At 49.0% G+C, this 17,944-nt stretch overlaps 1 protein-coding gene across 1 annotated transcript; it reads left to right on the top strand.

Moving 5' to 3' along the window:
• The first annotated feature begins 5,509 nt into the window (after positions 1-5,509).
• Positions 5,510-17,673, top strand: psmb2 (proteasome 20S subunit beta 2). The gene is made up of 6 exons (XM_064980492.1): positions 5,510-5,703; positions 6,486-6,608; positions 6,779-6,849; positions 16,616-16,778; positions 17,054-17,103; positions 17,451-17,673. Exons 1-6 carry the CDS (start codon positions 5,613-5,615, stop codon positions 17,577-17,579), a joined length of 627 nt encoding a protein of 208 aa, XP_064836564.1. The 5' UTR covers positions 5,510-5,612; the 3' UTR covers positions 17,580-17,673.
• The last annotated feature ends 271 nt before the right edge of the window (positions 17,674-17,944 follow it).

Here is a 17,944-nt window from a genome sequence, read left to right as displayed (position 1 = left end):
ATAGTCCAGGTCAGGCTAGTCCATCCCATGCGTAATGGTGCCATAACGCATGATGGTGCCATAACGCATGATGGTCATTTTCAATGATTTGCCTATTGTTTACGTGTTTTCTTTCCCATCACTCGGTCATGTCTTTTTCACACGACAATGACAACAAGCTGAACCCACCATGACACAGTATCCTGCAGTTGGCCTGTAAAGCGGAGTGAAATAAGAACTATATTTTAGTCCAGCAGATGGCGACTCTTCATCACATAGCTCCTTTTGTCACTTACATTTTTTTTAAATCCAATTGCGTGTTAAGAACACAAGGGGGCTATCTTCTGCATGATCCAATGAAGTAGCTTCAATTCAGCCCGTGTTTTGTGAGTTGGACATATAGGCCCGTACTACCCAGTGTTGTCTGATGAGTCCATAGAGCAGACTCTCTCTCTCCCCTCTCTTCTTTCTCTCCCTGTCTTCCCTCTGCCTGATGTAGTGTGACAGTGTGCTTGCCCCCAGCACTCTGTTGGCGTGGAAACAATCAGCTTTGACAGAAAGGGGGTGGTGGGGGATTGGGGGGGAAAGGAGGGCAGGGGGGCTGCGGCCTGCGGCCTGTGTATGATGAACTGGATAGAAAGACCTGTCGCCAAAAGAGAAAGAGCAAACATTCAGCAGGATAGATAGATAGATGTAGTTAAGTATCTCTTCACTTTTTACCAATGATCTACATAACACTTTGAAAATGAACTCATATTTGCCATGAGCCACTCAGACAGTATATATGTCCTTATTGAGTATGAAATTGTGTGGGTTTTTTGTGAGTTATGTTCTTTTTTTGAAAATAAAATAAAAGTATTTCTTTTATTGGTTCATTTCCAGCCAGGCTTTGAATCATTTCATTTTTTATATCAGTATCCACAGCAGTGAATTAGAATTAAATTAATGAATGGAAAATATCCTCATAGAAATACCAGGCACATTTTAATTCATGAACGGAATTTCAAACCACTTCCTAAATTGCCTGAATTGGAAATGGTTAGCAAATGCTCAAACTACCTTCGGTACAACTGGAGGGCTGTAGCGTTACAACAGAAAGCACAAGTAGGCTATATCATCATAACCTTTACAGTGCTGTGAGGATAGAAATTGTGCACAGAGCCTTAACAAAAGTGTTGATGGAGTGCTTTATAAATGCCAAGGAGAGTCAGGGATGGGCAAGATATGTCCTTATATAAAAAATGGGAAGTGCTTTTTGCATCACATGACAATTCATTTATCCACATATTTTTTTCATGTCATTTTAATATGATGTTGAAAATGTTTCGAGGTCCAATGTATCATACGCAACATAAAGTTATTATTGAAATGTAGGTTAGGCCTAATAATGATACTATTCTCCATAAAGTAAACCACAATCCAGAGGGTTTATTGAGATATATCCTCATGGATTCATAGAGGCCTGTATTTGTTTTAGTTTTGTTTTGGACATAAAATGGACTAATTCAATGAAGACATCATTCATCCTGACTAATGCGTCATCATCTTGTTAATGCAGGTCATCTTAATTGATGAGATTTAAGAAACCTGTTGGCTGACATAAAATGATGATCCCTGAATATGACCACACCAAGTTAGCCTATGCCTATACAGTGCGTCTATAGGCCTATATTTCAATTTGCTATCATGGTTGTGGGAATAGTAGGCCTTCTGAAGACCTGTATCACTGATCATTTGCCTGCCTGCTTGTCCAAGTCTGAGGGGTCCTCTGGGGGTTCGCCGGGACTTTCTGAATGTGGGGGTCTTGAGAGCCTGTTGGTGGGGTCTGGGGTATAAGGTTCAGCTGCCTCGGTTGCTTTAACCAGCTAATAAATATGAAAACAGCGGGTTAAAACTTGTATTCGTTCTCTGCTTGAAAGGATTATACCCTTCTATAGAGTCCCATGTAAATCCTGAAACCTCATAATGCCCAATGTTGTCCCATAAAACTGTGTCGGACAATAGAGAGAGAAAGGGAGCTTTTTCACGCATAAGGGGGTTTCACAAGAGCACATTGAGAGAAGCCCCTCCGCGACACGCCCATGGATTATGTGGCTGTTGGTGAAAGCGCTTCTGGGAGCGGCAGGTGCGTGTGCCAGACACGGGGGTCGTGCGGTCGGCGACCATATAGGGGAGCTGACTATGTCGAATGCGCGCAGCTGCCAGCAGGAATTTTTTCAGAGATTGTCACTTCCATTTAACTTGCTCTTTTTCACCCCTTGAGATGAAGTGGTCTCTCGTGCCCAGTTTCCCTCGACGTCCCTCTCCCGGTTTGCAGACGAAAGGGACCGCTAAACGGTGACATCCCATCCCGCCTCAGCACCGTGAAATTGTGGATTAAACCGATAAACGGTGCCACTGATATCGACCTCGCATTTCTTCAGGACGTATAATTGAATGCCAAAATCTAAGAAGGCAAGGTTAAACAAAGTCTTAACACAATAACTCTCTATTCCCTCGACACTTCTATTTAAGCCCCATATTTCTAAATCATGATCCACCACACCATAGGCCAGTCTGTTGGTTAGTGTGAAATTGGTCATGCAGTTTTGCAGTAAATTATCAAATAAAACAGGTTACAGTCTTGCCTACTCAGTCAATTAGGATAGCGCACACATCTATGCTGATGTTGTCTACATTCAGAAAAGAAAGTCTGTGTGTGAAGGTCAAGAATCTTATCTGTGTAAATTGAACCATGTCAAAATAACTGAGCCTCACAGCCTGCACAGCCACAACCTCATTTTCCAGGCTGTTTTTTAATATTTTTAGTGTTATTTTTTTGTAAATTGAAACGGGGGGCTTTAGCCGGTGTAGGATATTCCCTCAAATTGTTTGCACCATGCACATTGATTGCTAATCTCTGTCGTTGAAACCATGTCCCATTCCAGCAGCTCTCCCCTTAGGGCAAGTTGGGTCCATACATAATCCTCCCAAACTCCGTCGCGTATCCCACTGGGGTTTGGCTAAAATGCTATGTCTGTCAAAGCACAACATTGTCTGCTTTTCACACCATTTCTGGCAACAAAAAAGTATTAATTCCCCCTATAGATACAAACAATAAGACTAAATGACAGCAACATGTATGATCAAACACAAGTGTGCTTGTTTGTGTCTGTGTGTTAGAAGGTTCGATTTAGTGGTTTGTGAAGATACATATTTAAAAAAAATACATCTGCTCTGTTCACTAATATAATTCCTAATATTCTACTTGCTGGCTCGTGCGGTTTCAACCCGTGAGCCTCTGCTGTATCCACCGCTGCCAAAAACGGACAGTGAATGCTGCAGCAGCCAGTGAATAAAATGAAAGATGAAATAGTGTGATAAACTGGTAGATAATCATCTTTTCATTAAACTTTCATCCCGGGCTAACTTAAATATTCAAGAGCCCAATTACACAGCTTGTATCTTTTTTTATTTAACAAGAGCAGTCAGGGTGAGTGTATCTCGCTTAAGGGTTCAGTGAGAGCATCATTACTGAGTGGCCACGGGGGAGTTGACCCATCTCTCATGTGTTGGGCAGGAACCAGACTGAGAGATGGAACAGGCTGGCTGATGGCTGTCTAAATAAAGTATAGAGAGACAGAGAGGTGTATAGATTTTCCGGGCAGATAGTGGAAAGATGTGTGCATTGTGATGTGTGCCATAAACAGTGTGCGTGTGCGCCCCACTCTGATCTAGTCGCTCTCGCTCTCTCTCTCTCTCTCTCTCTCTCTCTCTCTCTCTCTCTCTCCTCTCGCTTTCTGTGAGTGTGTCAGTGTATTAGCAGTCAGAGCACTGAAGCCCAGGGGCGATTCCTGTGTGTGCTTGCGATAAAGGGAAAAGGGAGGAAGTATAGGGGGGAAGGGGTGCGATAGTAGTGTGTGTGTGTGTGTGTGTGTGTGTGTGTGTGTGTGTGTGTGTGTGTGTGTGTGTGTGTGTGTGTGTGTGTGTGTGTGTGTGTGTGTGTGTGTGTGTGTGTGTGTGTGTGTGTGTGGGGGGGGCGGGGGGATGTGGAGAGGAAAGAAAGAGAGGAGGAAGTTGGGAAGGGGGGATGTGCAGAGAGAAAGGGCGGTAGAGATATAAAGAAAGAGAGAGTATGAAGAAGGGGATGAACAACCAGAAGAGCTGAGAGAGCTTCCTCTGTGCTGTCAGTGCTCCTGGATCATGTCCCCACTGGGCTCTCTCTCTCTCTCTCTCTCTCTCTCTCTCTCTCTCTCTCTCTCTCTCCCTCCTTCCCCCTATTTTTCACGAAAAGAGGAGAAGAGTGTCTGGGCAGGGTAATTAAGAATGGCCTCTAAACACAGGAGTATGGCAGGAACGCTCCAGATGAAAGTAAATGATTAAAATAATTACAGGCTCAGAGCTGACGAGCCGGAGTGTGGGGTGGCCGCCGGACATTTGTCGGTAATTAGATAATTAATCTGAATGCAAATGATGAGCCCTAACGAAGCAGTCAAGCTGAACCAGCGACAACTGCCGAGAGTGAAATAGGAGAGGAGAGAGAGAAATATGAAAATGAGTATAAAGTATCCAGCTTCCAAAGTCAGCCTGCCAAAACACATCGGAATTGTAAATCAATAACTCTAGCACCCAGTTTGAGTGTAGCTTGTGCACAAAAAAAACTCCTCACATCTCTACATCTATAACTCTCACTCATTGTGACAAGTAGATATGAATAACTTGTTAAAAATACACAAGCCTACAAAGGGTGCCTGACAGTCGGAGCTCGAGCAACTGCATAGCAATTTCTAATGTTACAAAAGGTGCATTTCAGAGAGCTCAAACTGGAGGTTGACAGAGCCCAGAGAGACAGAAAACTAATGATGAGTAATGCTGAGATTTCTGCACACAGTTTAAATCCATTTGCAAATTGTGTGTTTATGGCTTTCTAACCTGACTGTTGATAATTTTCTAACCTGCCTTCAACAAGCTACAGAGTTGGGAGGTTTGGAGGGTTGGAAATAACAAACTGAAAGAGCGATCCCGCTTGAAGAACAGAGCAAACTGATTTCAAACTCAATAAAAAGATAAAGCATATGATAAAAAAGATGCGTTGCATAATTCAAAAATGCATTTAAAAAAGGGAATTTTGTTTTGTGTGTGTGTGTGTGTGTTAAGCCTAGCAGCATCCTACCGGTTAAGAGCGTTGGGCCAATAATCGAAAGGTCTCTGGTTCAAATCCCTGGCTGACTCGGTGGAACATTTGTCGATGTGCCCTTGAGTAAGGCACTTAACCATAATGGCTCCTGTAAATCGCTCTGGATAAAAGCGTCTAATAAATGACTAAAATGTGTTAAAAAAAAATTATGTGTCTTTGTTTTTTTAAATCTTGCTTTAGGCTATTAAACACCCCACTTCAATTAAAAGAAAGTAGTCTGTATATTCCAGAGATAGACCGTGGTACATTAATAATTTTCAGCAGAGGGCCCTGATTTGCAGTTGGCTTTCAGTGGCACCATACCCGGGTCACATGAGAAGGGGAAAAGCTTCATATATCATGACGTCAACATCTTGCGCCAATTATTACAGTTTTGCTGCGTAATCTGAGTGTACGAACGAGTTTGAGTTGTTGCTCACTCCAAACGTCTTTCAAGTTGTTACCCATAAATTACAGTATGGAATATTTGATCGGGATTCAGGGACAAGACTTTGTCCTGGTTGCTGCTGATAATATTGCCGCCAACAGCATCATTCAGATGAAACAGGGTAACGTTATGACTATGACATCGCTCGTTTGCAGTTAGCCAACTAGCTATTTAACCGGCTTTTGTTGGCCATGAACTAATTCATAAAATGTTTAAAGTTAGTAAAAGGTCCAACATATGTCTCATACATTTCCGTTTTGAGTCATATGTTAACTTACTAGTTAGAATGGTTGTGTTAATTAAGCATTCTAGCCTAACTAGCTAACATCTGCTGTTTGAGCTAAATGGTTAGTTAGCTAACTAGCGAGCTTCCTTTCTCATTGGCTAATGAGTCGAGATCGGAAAAGCACACGCTCTTAGCTAACTGATGTGGCTTCCAGCATAAATGTTAGAACAGTATCTCTGCTTTCAGTTCTCACCTAACGCTAGCTATCTGTCTATCTTGCACGATTTTAACTGTTCACGCGACTAAATGTGTTGGGAACAATCGCGTTGGACTGTCTACCTAGCTTGTTAACTTGCATGTTCACAAACTCAAAACGGTGGGTTACAGACTTGTTAGATAGGTAAAAAGACTAGCTAGTGTGTTAGCCAGCCAACGAGGTAGTTTGATTCTTCGAATTGTGAAAGTGGAATTCGGCAAGGAGTGCACACACAAGTAGGCCCAGATTACTATAAAAATGACTTGCAATATTTTCCTCTCAAAAAATCTGAAAGCTTTTTGTAATTAAACACATTTTAGGAAAATTGTGTATTCTTTTTCTTTAGTATTTCCATGCATCATGTTGAACATATCACTGGTGTGTGTGATTTGAATAACTAACACATTGTCTATGCCCTCAGACCAAGATAAGATGTTCAAGCTGAGTGACAAGATTCTATTGCTTTGTGTGGGAGAGGCAGGTGACACAGTGCAGTTTGCAGAATACATCCAGAAGAATATTCAGCTCTACAAAATGAGAAACGGTAAGTTCTCTGGTGTCAAATTAAAGATGACCTAGTAGCCCTATTATTCATGGCACCGCTACGCTTCTAATCTTGATTTAAAATATAGATGTTAGATTTGAATTACGGTGTTTCCATGGTTACGTGTGACTTGTAATGGACATTCCTTTCGTTTGACTCTTGTCTTTCAGGTTATGAACTCAGTCCAAAAGCGGCAGCCAACTTCACACGCAAGAACCTTGCAGACTACCTTCGAAGCAGGGTAATTATTTGCCTAACAAATCAGACACTAGCGAAGATTCCATCCAATTGGCAACAGATTTCTATGCAAATATTCTAAAGTCTGCATAAATCGATATGCACGTTTTCCCACCAGAGATGTTTCCACCCTACTGGGGCGGCAGGGTAGCCCCAGTGGTTAGAGCGTTGGACTAGTAACCGAAAGGTTGCAAGTTCGAATCCCCGAGCTGACAAGGTACAAATCTGTCGTTCTGCCCCTGAACAGGCAGTTAACCCACTGTTCCTAGGCCGTCATTGAAAATAAGAATTTGTTCTTAACTGACTTGCCTAGTAAAATAAAGGTAAAATAAAAAAACAGACTTGTTGTGGATAACAGGCTGTGCGTGATGACTTAGTGCACAAAAAAATACTTTTGGGATTACTTTATAAACTTTTTAAACGTGTTGCCATCGCATTTTCAATTCTTCTTATGGTTTTGTCACAAACTGTTGTGCTATATAGCAAATGTGCCCACTCTGGTTTTGACATGTGCGCTGTAGTCAATAGTTCGCAGATACAGTGCATGTAGGATAGCCTACATAAGGTTATTATGGATAAAAGCAAGATTATTTTAATCTGTCAAACAGCCAAGCATTGATCATCATGTCACCAGAATAAGACCCTTGATATTTATTGGTAAGGAGCATCAAGCTCATTATCATGCAGTTTCACCACGCTGTGAATTTCACCGTAACTTATTTACCCTGCAGCCTAATAGACTGCATGCTATCCCGAGTCAGTGGGAGGTCCACACAACATACAGTTGAAGTCAGAAGTTTACATACACTTAGGTTGGAGTCATTAAAATTCGCTTTTCAACCACTCCACAAATGTCTTGTTAACCAACAGTCTGTTAGGACATCTACTTTGCATGACACAAGTAATTTTCCCAACAATTATTTGCAGACAGATTATTTCACTTATAATTCACTGTATCACAATTCCAGTGGGTCAGAAGTTTACATACACTAAATTGACTGTGCCTTTAAACAGCTTGGAAAAGTCCAGAAAATGATGTCCTGGCTTTAGAAGCTTCTGATAGGCTAATTGACATAATTTGAGTCAATTAGAGATGTACCTGTGGATGTATTTCAAGGCCTACCTTCAAACTCAGGTGTCATCTAAAATAACCCTGATTTTATAAGACAGTTCTTATTTGATTAATGGTGGTTGGACCCGTCTACGTGAAGCTAGTCACAATAAGGATTAGCCACAACAGTGGACTTTGAGGTTAGCCTTCAAAATAAAAGTATGGTTCAATTCTACTTCTTGTATTCCTTTGCATAATTGTCAATGACATACTTTTATTCTGAAGGCAAACCGCAAATTCCACTATTGTGCCTAATCCTTAGTGTGGCAAGCTTCACAACACACCCCAGTCAGGTCGAGCTTCACTAGCCAAATGAAGCTTGCTGGCTGCTTATAACGGTAGCTTTGGGCAACAGTGTTAAGTTGCTGGCTAGCTATTTATTTTCATGAAATTAAGTTCAATTTCAATAGGCGAACAACAAGTGGCAACCTAGCTAATACTTACTCACAAGGATTCCTAAATCATTGCAAAGAATAATGAAAATGACTGCAGGTTCTACTGGTCATTGTTTTCAGGCTGGTTGTATTGGTGCTAGCTAAGTACCAAGCTAAAGCTAGCTACCCCAGAAGTTGCGGTCGAACAAATGATGATTTATTACCAACGCGGTATTGTCAACACTTCGTTCGTGGCCAGTGTTCGTTTGTTTGCTGACTTTTTTTGTACAGCTTTGACAGTGTTACTGTATTGTTTTTGGCATGCAAAGACCCAAACAGCTTTCCATAATATATATATATGTATGTATGTATGTATGTATGTCATGAAGCTAATAGCAGTGACGCTATTACTGTGTAGATTACTGTGTAATCTGAAAAATGGCGCACTTGGAAGTGTGTACTGGTGCTCGACCAGTCAGCGAAAGCCAACATCACCGACGACAGAGAACGGTTGACTGTCAAGGGATTTCCCATTTGAGTTGTCTCTCTGAAATTGTTTTAATCTTTCAAATGACTGCTCAACTTGTTGACTGCTCGATCCACACAGCAGAAGACATTGTGGGCTAGGTTAGGAATGCTATGTTGCACCTGTAGCGCATAATTTTACGTGGCGTCATTACGTACATTATATAGGTATGCACGGTAGATTTGACATCGGTTTTTAACATCGGCGTTAAACTAGACATCGGGCCGATACAGAGGTTTGCATTTTTTAGCTAATATCGTCCGATTCTGATATGTTCACCGATATATCGTGCATCCCTAGTTTGCACCATTGGTGTTCTTAGAGGAGTATCTACACAATTAGCATATTATTTTCCCATTGATGAAAATATGCCTTTTTGATTAGACACCCTACAATATTTCTTTATTTCCATTATAAATCGAGGGAATGATTTTTATGTCCTTTCCTCTAAGTCCAGCTAAGATCAATTTCAAATTTACAAAAACGGCATCTGGGAATAACAATGCAGGGTTCGTTTAACAGACTAAGACAATGCATTTTAATAATGTAAGCTGAAATGTTAAATTTTTTTAGCTCAAGTTATGTTGCTACCGTGAGACTGTGACACGCAGTCACGACTGCTAGCATGAAAAACCCATATTTTAAATTGGCAAGAAATGTATTAATGCCCATGAAATAGGCTACTATTTGCATCATCCGCATATGAATTGTACATAAAGTATGATCACTTATCTGAGAAAGTACCCAAAAAATATCTGAGGATGTTATCTGAGGGTCCCCTCAACACCAAAGTTTGCTTTGGACCTTTGAAATCGGGAACTTGCACAACTGTCAATAACTTCATAATAAAACCTCTGATTGGTTTAGAATAGAAAGTGTTATGGATATAACCAGATGAATTGGTTGAAGCATTAAACAGCGAGAAAAAATGTTTTTTTTATATAAGTCCCAAGATGAGTGTGTTTAATAAGTACTAATAACTTATTTCCCCCTATTCCCCCTTTCCCCCTATGTAATTGTATGGCTGTAAAGCTACAGCAGTGACACCGTGGGACAATGTCATTATTTAATGTGGACCCATGCTTGTATTTTCTCCAGTGTAGCCTACTATGTTACCACTAAGTTGCTCTGTTCTTTTGCCGCTTGGCCTTTGTCACACATTCAGGTGGGAATTCAGTCTGAGCCTCCTACACTGGACACTTAACCTTTGCAGAGCATGAGTCATTCCCATTGTTTTAAGATGAAAATTGGGCACAGGCATGTGTAGCAACTGTAAAAAATAAAAATACTGCTTTTGTGACGTGCTTGTGTAGCACACATGTTCCACCCGTTTTGTCTCTGTGTTCCTCTACTATATCAGTTTGAGATGTGGGCAGCGAGGCTATTTTGACTGATCCAGAGACATTTGTCAATATGTTGTGAATTGGCATAAGTGTCGCTCTTGTCTCAACGGTACGCAACACCTGCGGCAGAAACGTAACGCAACCCACTGGGTCCCTGGAGTGAATTTTGTGTGTGTGTGTGTGTGGAACACAGGAGTCAAGTCTCCTCATATGCGTCCCTCTAAATCTCATCTGGTTGTGACGAGGTTAATATGTTAAGAAGAGTGTAGCCGCTGCCTGTCACAATAGCAGAAGGATGAAAATAATTACAAAAAACAATTAGTGAGGCTGAGAAGGGAATGTGGGACACAAGGAGGTGGGAGCCGAGGGATATGGAGGGGAGAGAGGGGGCCAGTCCTGAGGGCTTTGAGCTAGACCCAGAAGTCAACACGGCACAGAAGAGAGTGCGAGCGAGCGTCTGTGTTAGTTAGGCTGCTGCTGGTTCAATATGTGCTTTAGATATTGGATAACATTACAAAATATTCAGAAATACATGCTTGCCCAAAGGCAGTAATACCATATATATTCTTCTATCCTGTGGTGAAAATATCCTTGTTTATGTATATTATATTTTTGTATGCAGTTCTCGCAGGGTTCCCAAAAGTACTGAGATTTTTTTTTTGTTGGTTAAAGCAATTTCTCGTCGACATCCCACACCTTCCTTTAGCTATGCTCCCCAATTCACACCCACCCCAGAATATGTGGACATGCAAATATGTTACATAAACATGTTTTCCACTCCTTCCTGAGCATTTCACGTTTTTTCTCTCTTGTCTACCTGAATGGAGGTGAGCTTCGCTGTTAAGCGAAGAGGATGTCTCTTGTGGTTTGAAACCTCGGGGGATAAATGGTAGCGTTGGAGCTTGGAATTGGGGGGTGGGGGTGGGGGGGGGGGTGATCTTGCACTGGGTACCTACCAGGGATCCAGAACAACAACAACTGGGCCTCTTGATAACCCCAGGAGTAAGCGCCAAGCTTCAGAGAGATGGTGTGAGAGAAGGGAATATGGAGAACACTGGCAAGCAACTGTGAAGAAACCTGAAATCAACTAGCTACATTATGTATTTCAAAACTGTATTTGTAAAAATGGACTGCAAATTTCAGTGGCAGTGGTCTTTTACAGGGTTTGTAAACCATTACCTCAGTCAAATGTCGCCTCTTGGGTTGTATCCAAAAGAACAAGTAAGTCTTCTTGCTTATTTAAAGATTTAGCAAGAAGTCCACTGCAACAGGTTGTGGTGCTCGCGTCACATATGGGGTTTTCTTTTTTAGTACAGCACGGGCACAAATAATTACTAGTGCCATATTGCACACAACTCCCCTGTTCCAGCACAGATGAACAATTAATACAGCACATTGAGGAGAAATGCCAATAAAGAGAACGTGTCCTGGGGCACGGGGAGCAAGAGAGGGGAGGGAGGGCACGGTGCACAGAGAGGGGGAGGGAGGGCACGGTGCACAGAGAGGGGGAGGGAGGGCACGGTGCACAGAGAGGGGGAGGGAGGGCACGGTGCACAGAGAGGGGGAGGGAGGGCACGGTGCACAGAGAGGGGGAGGGATGCACGGAGAGGGGGGGCGATGCACGGAGAGGGGGTGCACGGAGAGGGGAGAGGAGGGGGCGGTGCACGGAGAGGAGAAGAGGGGAGGGAGGGCGCGGTGCACACGGAGAGGGGGAGGTGCACGGAGAGGGAGGGAGGGCGCGGTGCACACGGAGAGGGGGCGCGGTGCACACGGAGAGGGGGCGCGGTAGGAAAGGAGGGCACGGTGCACGGAGAGGGGGCGCGGTGCACACGGAAAGGGGGGGCGCGGTGCACGGAAAGGAGGGGGCGGGGTACACGGGAAAGGAGGGGGCGCGGGGCACGGAAAGGAGGGGGGGCGCGGGCGCGACACGGAAAGGAGAGGAGGGCGCGGTGCACGGAGAGGGGGGCACGGAAAGGGGGGCGCGGTGCACTGAAAGGGGGGGGGCGCGGTGCACGGAGAGGGGGGGGCGCGGTGCACGGAGAGGGGTGCGCGGTGCACGGAGAGAGGGGGGGCGCGGTGCACGGAGAGGCGCGGTGGGAGAGGGGGGGCGGAGGGGGGGTGCACGGAGAGGAGGGGGCGCGGAGGGAGGGGGTGCACGGAGAGGAGGGGGGGTGCACGGAGAGGGAGGGGGGCGGAGAGAGGGAGGTGCACGGAGAGGGGGAGGGCACGGTGCACACGGAGAGGGGGAAGGGCACGGTGCACACGGAGAGGGGGAGGAGGAGGGGAGGGGTGCGCACGGAGAGGAGGGGAGGGTGCGCACGGAGAGGAGGGGAGGGGAGAGGAGGGGGCACACGGAGAGGGGGAGAGGAGGGGGAGGGCGCGGTGCACGGAGAGGAGGGGGGGCGCACGGAGAGGAGGAGGGAGGGGGCGTGGAGAGGAGGGGGAGGGGCGCAATGCACACGGAGCACGGAGAGGAGGGGCGGTGCACGGAGAGGGGGGGGCGCGCACACGGAGAGGTGCAGGAGGGGGGGAAGGGCGCGGCGCACGGAGAGGGGGGGGGGGGGGCGCACGGAGAGGAGGGGGGGCGCACGGAGAGGAGGGGCGCGCGGCGCACGGAGAGGAGGAGGGGCGCGGCGCACGGAGAGGAGGGGCGCGGCGCACGGAGAGGAGGGGCGCGCGCGCACGGAGAGGAGGGGGCGCGGCGCACGGAGAGGAGGGGCGCGCGCACGGAGCGGAGGGGGCGCGGCGCGCGGAGAGGAGGGGGCGCGGCGCGCGGAGAGGAGGGGGCGCGCGCACGGAGAGGAGGGGCGCGGCGCACGGAGAGGAGGGGCGGCGCACGGAGAGGAGGGGGCGCGGCGCACGGAGAGGAGGGGCGCGTGCGGAGAGGAGGAGGTCACGGAGAGGAGGGGCGCGGTGCACGGAGAGGAGGGGGGGCGCGGTGCACGGAGAGGAGGGGAGGGCGCGCGGCGCACGGAGAGGAGGGGGGCGCACGGAGCACGGAGAGGAGGGGAGGAGCGGCGCCACGGAGAGGACGGTGCACACGGAGAGAGCGGCGCACGGAGAGGAGGGGAGGGCGCGCACGGAGAGGGGGAGGGAGGGGAGGGTGCGCACGGAGGAGGGGAGGGAGAGGGCGCGCGCACGGAGAGGAGGGGGGGGGCGGCGCACGGAGAGGAGGGGGCGCGGCGCACGGAGAGGAGGGGCGCGGCGCACGGAGAGGAGGGGGAGGGGGGCGCGGCGCACGGAGAGGAGGGGGCGCGGCGCACGGGGAGCGGCGCACGGAGAGGAGGGGGCGCGGCGCACGGAGAGGAGGGGGCGGGAGAGGGGGGGGCGCGGCGCACGGAGAGGAGGGTGCGGAGAGGGCGCGCGCACGGAGGAGGAGGGGGCGCGGTGCACGGAGAGGAGGGGGGTGCGGCGCGGGAGAGGAGGGGGGGCGCGGAGAGGGGGGGGCGCGGAGAGGGGAGGGCGGTGCACGGAGAGGAGGGGGCGGTGCAGGAGGGAGGGGAGGGAGGGGGGGCGCAGTGCACACGGGGAGGGGTGCGCACGGAGGGGGGGTGCACGGAGAGGGGGGGCGTGGAGAAGGGAGGGTGCGGTGAGGAGGAGGGAGGTGCGTGGAGAGGGGGGAGGGGGCACGGTGCACACGGGGAGGAGAGGGGGGGGTGCACGGAGAGGGGGAGGGCACAGTGCACACGGAGAGGGGGGGGCACGGTGCACACGGAGAGGGGGAGGGGTGCGCACGGAGAGGAGAGGGGGGGAAGGGGTGCACGGAGGGGGGGTTGCGCACGGAGAGGGGAGGGCGCGGTGCACGGAGAGGGGGCACGGCATGGAGAGGAGGGGGGCGCGGTGCACGGAGGGGAGGGAGGGCACGGTACACACAGAGAGGGGGGGAGGGCACGATGCACAGAGAGGGGAGGAGGGTGAGGGCACGGTGCACACGGAGAGGGGGAAGGCACGGGGGAGGGTACGGTGCACACGAAGAGGGAGAGTGCACGGGGGAGGGCACGGTGCACACGGAGAGAAGGGGGCGCGGTGCACGGAGAGGAGGGAGTGCAGTGCGTGGAGTGGATGGGAGGGAGGGCACGGTGCACAAGGAGAGGGAGGTGCACGGTGCGGGGGAGGGCACGGTGCACACGGAGGGGGGGGAGGGCGCGGTGCACGGAGAGGGGGGAGGGGGAGCGGTGCACGGAGAGGGGAGGAGGGGGAGGGCACGGTGCACACGGAGAGGGGGAGTGCACGGTGCACACGGAGAGGGGGGAGGGCACGGTGCACACGGAGAGGGGGAGTGCACGGTGCACACGGAGAGGGGGGAGGGCGCGGTGCACACGGAGAGGGGGGAGGGCGCGGTGCACGGAGAGGGGGAGGGCGCGGTGCACGGAGAGGGGGGAGGGCGCGGTGCACACGGAGGGGGGCGGTGAGGGCGCGGTGCACACGGAGAGGGGGGGGGAGGGCGCGGTGCACACGGAGAGGGGGAGGGGCGCGGTGCACACGGAGAGGGGGCGCGGTGCACACGGAGAGGGGGGCGCGGTGCACGGAGAGGGGGGGGCGGTGCACGGAGAGGGGAGGGGCGCGGTGCACGGAGAGGGGGGGGCGGTGCACGGAGAGGAGGTGGGCGGTGCACGGAGAGGAGGGAAGATAGGGCACGGTGCACAAGGAGAGGGGGCGGGTGCACAGAGAGGGGCGGTGCAGGGGGGAAGATAGGGCACGGTGCACAAGGGGAGGGGAGGTGCACAGAGGGGGAGGAGGGGGAGGGCACGGTGCACACGGGGAGGGCACGGTGCACACGGAGAGGGGGAGGGCGCGGTGCACGGAGAGGGGGGAGGGCGCGGTGCACAGAGAGGGGGAGGGCTGGCACGTGGAAGAGGAGAGGGAGAGTGAGCGGGGTTGGGTTGATTTACTACGGTTCACTTCTTTCATCACCAGAACTAACCGTACATCCTTTTAGTTGAATAAATATTAGACAGACCATCTCTCTGTGTGTTTTACGAGGTTCTTTTGAACATGTATGTGTTGTGTGTTTGTGACTTGGCGTGAGGTCTGGTGCAGGATTTAAGGAGCCTGCTCCCCGGTTGTTGGTGCCCTCTGAGGTGACACGGGGAGGAAGGGTTATTTGATGCCATCTCCTGTGCTGTATTGTTACGTTGAAACCTGTGAGACCGGTGTCGTTCGGTGGGTGGGGGTGATGCCACTGGGGTGTTCCGTGGTACACCAATGGGTTCAGGCATGGCCTGGCGAGACACACACACACAACCCCTCTCCACAGGGAGCATGGCAAGTCGGCCTTTCTTTCCCCTGGTAGAAGTGTCTAACACACATTGATACCTGGGGCAGGTGTTCAGATTACAGCAGGTTACTGCAGCTCAGGAGATGTCATATTAGACATCCACTGTCTCTTTCTCTATTCTAGGACTGGGTTCATGTGCAACGCTTAGCTGCTGATTTTTAGCATTCACTTCATAGCATCGGTAGGTTTGACTCCTTTTAAATGGAAACTCTACAATTGCCGAATGACTAGTTTCACACCATGACTGGTTTCTGAAACTTCAATTTGTCCTGATTAGAGGGATTATAGCAAGGAGGGAGGATGGCGAAAGAGGAGTATTGCGAGCGTGTAAAAGAGCTCATTGAAACGGAGTGGCTAGAAGGATAAAATAAGTAATTTAAGGGAGAGGGAAGGAGAGAGAGACTACAGAAGTTTTTAATGAGCCTTGGCGTTACTCCAGGGTGAAGGCGGGAGTGGAGGGGGGTGTGTGGGGGGGGGAGGGTGATGGAGGGAGCAGCGGGGGTGCCACCTCCCAGCAGATGTCATACTGCTGGTGACACCATGACCCCCCCTCCCTCCCCTCCCCTCCCCCGTCCTCTCCAACACCCAAACCACCTAACCCCCTCCGTCACAGCAGTTTCACACCCCTCCCCATACTTTTGCGCCGCTGTTGTTTAATCTCCTATTTTGTTAACTTCCAAATCACTGCCGATATTTAGGAGCGGCGACGTTTGAGCAAAGCTGAAAAGAAACTCCATTTTCTTTGCCTTCTGTTGCGGTCTTAATCATAAGCTGCCGCTTCAGTGTCTTTCACCCAGCTTATTGCAATGATAGTTTAACGTGCTGACCATAGAGAGAAATCGTTGGCGTGCAATATTAAATCGATTAGTCTCTATGGTACTGACTATTGGTCGCTGTCGGAGCATCAGTCTTGGACGGTCATAACGATGGAATGGAAAACTGGACCTTGTTGTTCGGATGTGGGCGAAGAACTGTATCGTGTGTGTGATCATTTAGTTCATCGTCCTTCCTTACATCTCCATCATGAGAACATTTGTCATCACACGAAAATGTCTTCATATCGCGATAATACCATAATGTCGCGATAATAATCACAATTGCTTTCCACACCTTCACTGACCAATGCCTCTCTCGCCAGACTCCGTACCATGTGAACCTGTTGCTGGCTGGGTTTGATGAGACGGACGGCCCAGGGCTCTACTACATGGATCACCTGTCTGCTCTGGCCAAGGCTCCCTTTGCTGCCCACGGCTACGGAGCCTACCTCACCTTGTCTATCCTCGACCGCTACTACAGACCAGGTGGGATCCCTCGTTCTCCATCCCGTCTTTTTACTATTCCTCTATTTTATTGCCCTCCATCTCCTCTTTCTGCCTCCTCCTGTTCTTAACCTCTTGCCTGTTTCCCCTGTTCCTTTGGCTGTGTTCTTCGCGCTCTCTCAACACTTAACAGAATTGAAATAGTAAATGATTGAAGAGTTCTTGTATTGAAGTTAAACTTGATCGGGATGTGCAGTGAGTCATATTGATCTCTTTTTATTCCCGTCTCCCGCTCTCGAATCTCTCTCGTGCTTCAGATCTGACTCGCGATGAAGCCGTGGACCTACTGAAGAAGTGCGTTGAGGAGGTGAGCTTCTTTTTTTCTCTCTCTCTGTTTTAGAGCGAACTGAATGACGGCGGTGTGCTTCATCACCACCTCATTAGTTGGTTTAAAGTTCATCACGTTTGGAGATATTGCTGTGATGCACGTTGTAGTTGAATCATTTCCCACACCGCAGTCGGGTGCAAGTTACTTGAATTGATCAAATTGAGACGTCTCTAATTTAGGAAAACTACATTTAGCGAGAACTGTTCAATGAACTGATAGCACCTATAACAGGAACATAGCTTTGTTTTCTCCTATATTCTAGTGCTGCTCCGTGCATTGGCATGAAAAGACTCATGATCTAACTCTCCTCTCTCTGTCTCCTCCAGCTGAACAAGCGCTTCATCCTCAACCTGCCCTCCTTCACCGTCCGTTTGATTGACACGGAAGGCATCCATGACTTGGAGAAGCTTATGCCCGTGGGCGCCAAGCTCCTTGCTCCGGCGCCAAGTTCCTAAGCTCACTGCTTACCCCTAATGCCCACATATTTTTCCTTCTGTACCCTAGACCTTTGCTCTTTTTGTTCCAATAAAACGTGACACACCGTTGAGATATCTTTGTCCTCGTGGTGCTTTTCCTCTGTGTCCCCTATAAAGAGATCAGCCTTCTGGCTGTGTACTCTGCAGTCTGTCTTGTCTTCTGTGTGCCTCTGTATGTGTTGTGTACGTGCATAGTCAACCATGAGTGAAAGTGAAAAGCCATATAATATGGGTTTTTGTTTATTGCTATTTTAAGTGATGTACCTCAGTAACATGTGGGTCATTTCAAGAGACTTGGAACACCAGTCTAAGTACCAAATATTATGCTTGTATTGCGCGCACAG

This window comes from Oncorhynchus masou, chromosome 12 (genome assembly GCF_036934945.1).
Source record: "Oncorhynchus masou masou isolate Uvic2021 chromosome 12, UVic_Omas_1.1, whole genome shotgun sequence".
NCBI classification, from domain to species: Eukaryota; Metazoa; Chordata; class Actinopteri; order Salmoniformes; family Salmonidae; genus Oncorhynchus; species Oncorhynchus masou.
Note: the sequence above shows the minus strand (reverse complement) of the source record. Positions and strands in the feature narration are given on the sequence as shown.